Genomic DNA, 8,166 nt, shown 5'->3' with positions numbered 1-8,166 from the left:
CTTATTTGTTTGGACAGTTAGAAATAAATGAAAGTAGTCAAAATTATAAAACACTTTTGAACATTCTGTTGAACAGATTTACTTAGTCACTTGTTTGCACACGTTAGACTGTTATGACATCGACTGTTACACTTGCGCTTACCCTTGTAACAATTACATCGATTTGTAGAACACTTTTTTTGCCTGTACCACAGCCGCATTTTAAGAAACCCTGACCACGAGTGGTGTAGATTTCAAAGCCTGCCAAAGGGAAACCTGTTCATCTTGTTTGACATCAGACTGAGTGAGAAGTCTCTGCGGACAAAGATCAAATTGGTTGCGTGAATACTTGGTCTTGATTATGCCACTTTTAACAGCTATGGTGTAAATGTCATTTTCATCACGATCAATGATGACACCGAGGATATGACGTGCATCCCCCCGTCCCCTATCCACCAAAAGGAATAGGAACTGCAACATTATCTCCTACTTCCCCTGCCTTCGAGTCTAACCTGCTGCGCTTTACCATGCGCTCAGCTTGCGAGAGCTGCGCTTCTCTTGCTCGCTTCCTTTCCTGTGTTATCTCACGCTCACGTCTTTTAAGTGGTGACGGACTGAGTGGTGGAGACTCTTCATTGGTGTGGTTGGCGATATGAACTCTGGTGTAGGCTGTGGGGATTGGACTGTTGGGAGTGTAGACGGAGCAGTGTCGGCTGGTGCTGTAGGGTCTGGTGTAGAGTGAGTAGTGTTGCTTGATGCTGTAGTGTCTGCTGTAAGCGAGGTGTGAGCTGACACTTCATCTTCTGTTGGTTCTGAAATAAGGGCAAGCAGGTCATCTTCTGTCTGAAGTCTCTCAATAACCTCTGAAGGGAGACATGATGATGTTAGACCCACTTTAGGATCACAACCAAACATAGCTTTGTATGGTGTGCGCTTGATACCTGAGTGATAGGCGGAGTTCTTCATGTTTTGGACAAAACGAAGACCAATGGACCAATCCTGTGTGTTGTTGTCTGACATAAAAGCAATCAACATATCCTTGATGTTCCCATTGGCACGTTCCACATTACCTTGGCTTTGGGGATGTCTTGGTTTTCCATGGACCATGATGCGATCTGGCCAAAGATCTTTTAGCTCTGTGATGACATGAACTGTAATTCAGAACCATTGTCACTTTGAAAGATTGCAGGAGCACCAAACAGCAAGAAGATGTTGAGCAGTTGAAAGGCAACTTCAGCTACTCTTTTTGATGTAAGAGGTCGAAGTATCACAAACTTTGTTAAGTGGCACTGGTGTACCATAATCCACTTGAACTGAGCTTGGGGAGATGACTGCATGTCTACCAGATCAACCTGGCCCCGAGAATTGAGATTGCTGCTTAAAATAGGCTTTACATTTTTCTTGGCAGACAATGCAGTAAGACTTAAACATCTCTAAAGATTCTTTAGTGATGTTTACATACTTTGATGCAAGATGAGCTTTCATTCTGTCACGGCCACCATGACCTGTTGCAGTATGTGCTATCTTGATGATGTCATAAGTATCCTCAATACTGACATAATAAAGTGTTGGTTCTTCAGCTGTTGCGCGTTTCTTGATCAGCTTCTCCACGTCTCCACACTGAAGAACTGCATACCTGTGTGTGTGTGTGATTGCAAAATCTGAATTATGAGTTCGTGGTTACAGGTTTTCAAACAAAGTTCTGCAGGTAATAATGTTTTATTTTGTTGTTGTTTGTAATTTTATGAATATATGATATCTGTTTGTAATTTTTGAAATAAGAACTTCATAAAAAATTAATGAGATATTAAATTGATTAAATATTTCATAGTTGCACTAAATCAGTAATTCTTAATTTCTCACGATAAATAGGTACATTCATAAAAAATCTAAACTACTGTGTCAAAATATCTACTTACACCAGCTGACTGTTTCAGTTCAAGTATGTACGGAAACGATAATAAGAGATAATAAAATCTTACTTCTTGAGAATGTAGTATCCATGACGAGATTTCGAAGATGGATCCCTAGGCAGCTGTCTTCAGGTCTTCAATTGTCTTGTAGCACTCTTCTTTGGCAATCAAGTTCTTTTTACACTGATGATATTTTTGAAAAAGCGCTTCTGTAAACTTGACTTCAAAATTACACTGAGTTATTACAATCTGCAAACACACGGTAGGCAAGTTTATAACCTGTACAACACCATGTAGACACTGAATTGCAACTAGAATCTCCCTCCCCTCCCTCCCGCCCTAAACAGTTTTTAGCCAGGTTGTGTAATGAGGACACCAATTTTCCAGCCATTTCACGTGATAGCTGAATATTTTAGTCGTTTCACGAAATGACCGAGTGAAATGGTCATTTCTTGAAACGACTGAAATTTCCAGGCATTACATGAAATGGCTAGTTTCACACCTTGACTGTAACATATATATATATATATATATATATATATATATATATATATATATATATATATAACACACACACACATATATATATATATATATATATATATATATATATATATATATATATATATATATATATATATATATACATATAGATATATATATATCTATATATATTATACAAAAAGGATCATTCCAGGGCCTGATTCTAAAAAGGTATTTTCGGAATGAACTTGTTAGCTCAAATGCACTGCCAGCAAGTCAGCAAACAAGCAGATACATTATTCACTGCTAGTGTCGTGATGACTTTACAACTCAAGATCATATTTTATTCAGACTCAAAGGTCATGATACCTAGTCTAAAGTCATTCAGATTTAAATTTTTTATTGAGATCAAGCGTAACGCGTTTTCTACAGGAGTTCAAGGTCATTCAGTTCTGTTGTTATTGGAGATTAAGCTGGCCTTAGGCCAGCATGGGCTCTTGCTCATAAGGCAGCCCGTAGGTATGCAGTTCTAAGGTCACTTACAAGGTACAGAAGAGGCCCACGCGTTCCTTTTTAAGTTTGGAAACCCTAAGGAAGAAAAAGGAGCGATAAAAAAAGTGGATGTTAACTGAAAAGGAAGAGCACATCCACCTATTTTTGATGGGTGAAAGTTATAGGAATAGAGCACCACAAGCAAAAAATGCACCAAAGAAACAAGCAAGTATTTTGTACAACGTATAAAGCTGTATGAAACTCTCAGCAACGGACCATGAAATTTTCAGCTGGTGGTGGCCTGTGTTGCTGGCACTTATAGCAGTGCTAGGCGCACGATCATGGTTAACATTAACCTTGAATAAAATGAAAACTACTGTGGCTAGATGGCTGCAATTTGGTATGTTTGATGATTGTGGGGTGGATGATCAACATACTAATTTGCAGCCCTCTAGAACTCAGTAGCTTTTAAGATCTGAGGGAGGACAAAAAAAAAAAGTTAGGACGGACAGAAAACTATAAAACCAAGACAGCAGTAGGATTATTAAAAAAATGAACTAGTATATGTATAGTTCACACTTCGTGTGTGTGTGTGTGTGTGTGTGTGTGTGAGAGAGAGAGAGAGAGAGAGAGAGAGAGCACCAAACTGGTTTCCTCACATGATTTCAACTGGGTTATGTAAATGTTCTGTTGGGAAATTCAAAGCGTCAGAGGCTATGAAGCTAATCACCCCACACGATTATGTTATTTTATCACGTATTTGACATCCGTCTTCCAACGTGTGCATACATTAAAGTAAACTGAAAGAGAACGTGAGATCTAACTCCCATCATGCATTCCGATTGTATCTTCTTTTTAATCGGAACCGTTCATATCAGAGGCTTTGGATTTCTTATATCTTTGTTCCCTATGTCCCGTAACATTCCTACTCACAGGAGAAGGATCTAGTGGTTCCTACAGGATTAGGTCCCACTCTTAATTTTCCTTACCATTTCTCTAAGGAGTCACTGAGGTCTGGGTAAGAAAAGGACTCTCGAATGATATTTCCTCACAACTCATCATCATTATAATACCAACTTGTCCACTTATTTTTATTAGCTCCCTTACTATTTATCATTATATCAAATTCACCATGAGTCATTATTTTCAGATCAACCTCATCATAATTCATTAATATATCAGCCTTCTCAATGAATATAACTATCATTATTACTAACCTGCCCTCCTTTTTATGAAGTACTTAATACAGATGACAATGAAATTATTCAGGAGACATACTTATAACACAATGCTTAAGTGATAACAGACCAGAAAGAAATTGCAGAAAGTTATATAATAATGAGAGAGAGAGAGAAAAAAAAAAGGACAAAAGAACAAAAAGGGTAAAAACCAAGGTTGCAAAATTCGCCGAATGAAATCGACAATTTCACAGCCCACGGTGACAAATATAACCGAGAGGAGAGGATGCCTGATGTCCAACGGATTCCTCTCGAGTAGCATAAACAGCCTAATGGCATCGCTGAGAAGTATCAGCCTCTGAAGGAGCCTTGATGTGAATTATATTCGCAACCTGATTCTTCCGATCACCTCATTTTTAATGGCAAGGGTTCGTGTTACACGACTGGTCTAAAAATAAACGCTTCAGCTGAAATGCAATAAGTCTTCAGCGCTTGACTTCAATAAAATGCTGATCATGTTACAAGGTTAACAGCGTCATGGCGATGATGCCAAAATAGACTGATAGTGTTTGCATCAAATGTAAAACTATAAAAGTCAAAGTATAATATATATATTATATATATATATATATATATATATATATATATAATATATATATATATATGTGTGTGTGTGTGTGTGTGTGTGTGTACCTGTGTGTATATACGTGTGTATGTATGTGTTAAATACTTTAGGACTAGGTTCACTGAAAATCGAATGCCCTTATCACCGTTTATTTCGGATAGTGCTTTACTCTTTCGTTACATAATATTGGCTTGCCTTCCATACATACACTCATATATACATATATGTATGTATGCATGAGCGTATGTGTATACTAAAGATATAAAGCTGAAATAGACTTATTGCTAAAGAAATAATTTCCAGAGAGAGAATATCATATGAATAGTTTCTCTCCGGTCTCGTGAAAATACTTTACCGAAGACCTTCGGTTTCGATGTTACTGCATTTTGGCGGAGTAATGAACATGCATGTCTGGTTAAATCTTTTATCTCTCCTCTCTCTACACAAGGCCCGATCAACAACGAATTGCCTAAAACACCGCTGAGCTCAACAACGGCATAGGCCTAGACAGAGAAATGTGTGTTATCATTGCGCCACGAGAGAGAGAGAGAGAGAGAGAGAGAGAGAGAGAGAGAGAGAGAGAGAGAGAGAGAGATGCTATCTACCCCTATTGTGCAATATCAGCACTTGTATCCCCAGATAATTTTCAGCGAATAATTCATTGTGAATTCTCAGCCCTGAATCGCATAAGCCGCCTCTTTTTTTATCAGGCGAGTCTGTCATCACTTAGCACCTTTATGCTGTGGGACGGTGCTCGTTTTGGACAGCTTTTTTCCATACGTGTCTGTACACCAGATAACCTAATTTAAGCGACTGTTTGTTCCTTACTGCTCAAAGTTGTGGAATTTCTTCCCTGCATTTCTTCAACCTTCCTCTTTTTAAGGAATAATACGAGGGCTATTCACCAACTGTAATTTTTATCTAATTATACAAGATTATTATCGAGACAGTCGAGATCAAGTCCCGGTCACATCAGCCTTGAGAGGTCCCGCATGAATTACCACGAAACGCTAAATTACACGTCGAAATGGCTCTCCAGTTCCTGACAGTCGTATAAATCATTTGATGTCGCTGTCAGAATTCAAGTAATTAGTGAATCATAGAGAATTCCCATTTCATGCACGTCCCGAATATTCAGGTATGGCAATAGTAAGCTTGTAAATAAACCTTTGTTGTGTTAGTGTTTATTTCTATATTCGTATCCCCAGTTTCAACTGTTGGTGTTGAAATATTTTTTTTTATTATTTCATATCGAACCTGAAGCGGACCTCTCTCAGAGGCCGTAACACGGACTAACTTGTTCTCTGTTTCTCTCTTTGTCAGAAAATGTTTGAGCATCATGATCTCACTGTAGATAAGGCTATAGTAGATTCACATCAACCGTGCATTTGATGTCTAGGCCCGTCCCTTACGACGCTAAAGATTGGCTGTTGATAAACCAATCACAGGGCTGGAAACTGTCTCGAGAGAGAGTTCACATAGGCAGGATGTACGTTCCATCTCTCCTGAGGGATGATACGTCTTTCAAAAGTATACCTCAGGAGATTTGGAACATACGTCCTGCCCATGTGAACTCTCGAGAGAGACTGAGAGATTCTAGCCCTGTCATTGGCTTATCAACAGCCAATCGGGAACGTCGTAAGGGACTGGCCAAGACATCAAATGCACGACTGATGTGAGTCTACTAAAGTATCTAACCCCGATACCTTAGAATCTGAACGGTTCATTATCATCATTATTCAGAAGATGAAGAACCCTGTTTTATGGAACAAGCCCACCAAAGGGACCACTGACTTTGAATTCCAGCTTCCACAGAATAGTAAGGCGTTCGTTAGAAAGAAGTAACAGGAGGTAGTAGGAGATATACTAAAAAGAAGTACTATAGAGTTTTATCTCCAGGATACAGAACCCCTACGTGCCATTTCTGTAAGAACCCCTACATGCCATTTCTGTATGAACCCCTACATGCCACTTCTATAAGAACCCGTACATGCCATTTCTGTAAGAACCCTTACATGCCATTCATTCTCCTCCAGACCAATCAAGAAGCCTCCGGTTCGTCATTCGAGTTTGGCGGCCTTGGCCCTCCCCCCCTACCGCCGCCGCTGAGTCGGATCTGCGTCTTCAAGCGAGGGCGACGCTTCCGGCCTCCGGTCGCCTAAGGTCATGGCGAAGGCCGGTGCCAAAGCCCCCCTACGATGGAGGGGCAACAGCCTCACGCGCCTCGACAAGAAGGCAACTACACCAGGTATATGTAAGTGGACTGACGGGGTTTTGACGTCGACAGGAGGTTGGGACAGACTTTAATGAACACGTGTGGTTTTCTTGACATTCAGATGACATAGAAAGTAGAATAATTAATTATAGTCTCTGCTTAGCAAGCATTGAGGTTCATTCTGTATCTATAAGAAAATTTGAGGTACTTAGTCAGACAAGAGTTTAATAGGAAATACCTCCCACAATTCACTAAGCAATTTAAAAGATAAAGAATTACTATTATGTAGATCACAGTAACGTGTAGAAACCACCACAATTATTGCGTTCATCCACTGGGAGAATCTGCAGTGAACCAAATAGCTTCATGAACTGCCACATAATTAATTTGTTTTCGTTATACCCTTAGTTTCATCCACTGTTAAACCACGAATTTCCAAGACATGAATACACTGTAATCAAGAGGAAAGTAGCCCACATCCCTATGACATCAGACTTGTTTATGCATGGTGCAAAATACACTTAGCTTAGGAAATGAACTTGGCACGATACCGTAACATTAATTTCATAATCTGTTACTCGAGATACCCATCAGAAAGAGAGGTCTTCATTACGGCGCTGAATACCCTTATGGGTTACGGCGCTTGGTCCTCATGACCTAAATTTCATAATCTAACCTAACCTAATCTAACAGAAAGAGAGAGAGAGAGAGAGAGAGAGAGAGAGAGAGAGAGAGCGGCATTATGATCCTGCAACACTTTCCTTCATTCCAGGGACTTCCTCTACTCCGGATAAAACCAAACCCCGCAGAGGAAATGCCAATTCCCCGGATGTACTTGGCCAAGTGGATTTGCGTTGCATTATTAGCGTAGAAAAACGTCGTGAAAAGGATTCACCAGACTCCTCTTTGGGCCTGGCTTCAGAGCGGATGCTGCTGATCGGCCGTCATCTCATACTTCTTTCCAATCATAAACAAGACGTCGTGGATGCTGTTGAGGGGGGGCCCCTTCCTGCCCAGCGTTTTCTAGGCCCGATGGGGAAGAAGTGGGCGTTGTCCGAATGATGTAATATATAAAGCTTCTATCTTTCAGATAAAAAACCTAGGATCTATGGGCGGTACATCGACGATATATTCGTCACAATAAAAGAACCTGACGATGCCAGAAAACTAGCAGATGCTCTGAAAAGAAACTCAGTGCTCAACTTCACCACAGAGCACAGTCAGCAGAAGACTTTGCCATTTCTTGATGTCCTGGTAAGACAACAAGAAGGACAGTTTAAG

The 8,166-nt window shown here is 40.0% G+C and overlaps 1 protein-coding gene across 1 annotated transcript; it reads right to left on the bottom strand.

The window, feature by feature from the left end:
- Positions 1-1,109: 1,109 nt before the first annotated feature.
- LOC135226716 (KRAB-A domain-containing protein 2-like) lies at positions 1,110-6,838 on the bottom strand. Its single transcript, XM_064266423.1, has 3 exons — positions 6,768-6,838; positions 1,442-1,615; positions 1,110-1,353 (listed from the first exon to the last, which is right to left on the bottom strand). Exons 1-3 carry the CDS (start codon positions 6,836-6,838, stop codon positions 1,110-1,112), a joined length of 489 nt encoding a protein of 162 aa, XP_064122493.1.
- Between the last annotated feature and the right edge of the window lie 1,328 nt (positions 6,839-8,166).

The sequence above is a fragment of the Macrobrachium nipponense genome, chromosome 15 (assembly GCF_015104395.2).
Source record: "Macrobrachium nipponense isolate FS-2020 chromosome 15, ASM1510439v2, whole genome shotgun sequence".
Taxonomy (NCBI): Eukaryota; Metazoa; Arthropoda; class Malacostraca; order Decapoda; family Palaemonidae; genus Macrobrachium; species Macrobrachium nipponense.
This window is presented reverse-complemented; position numbering and strand designations above follow the sequence as displayed.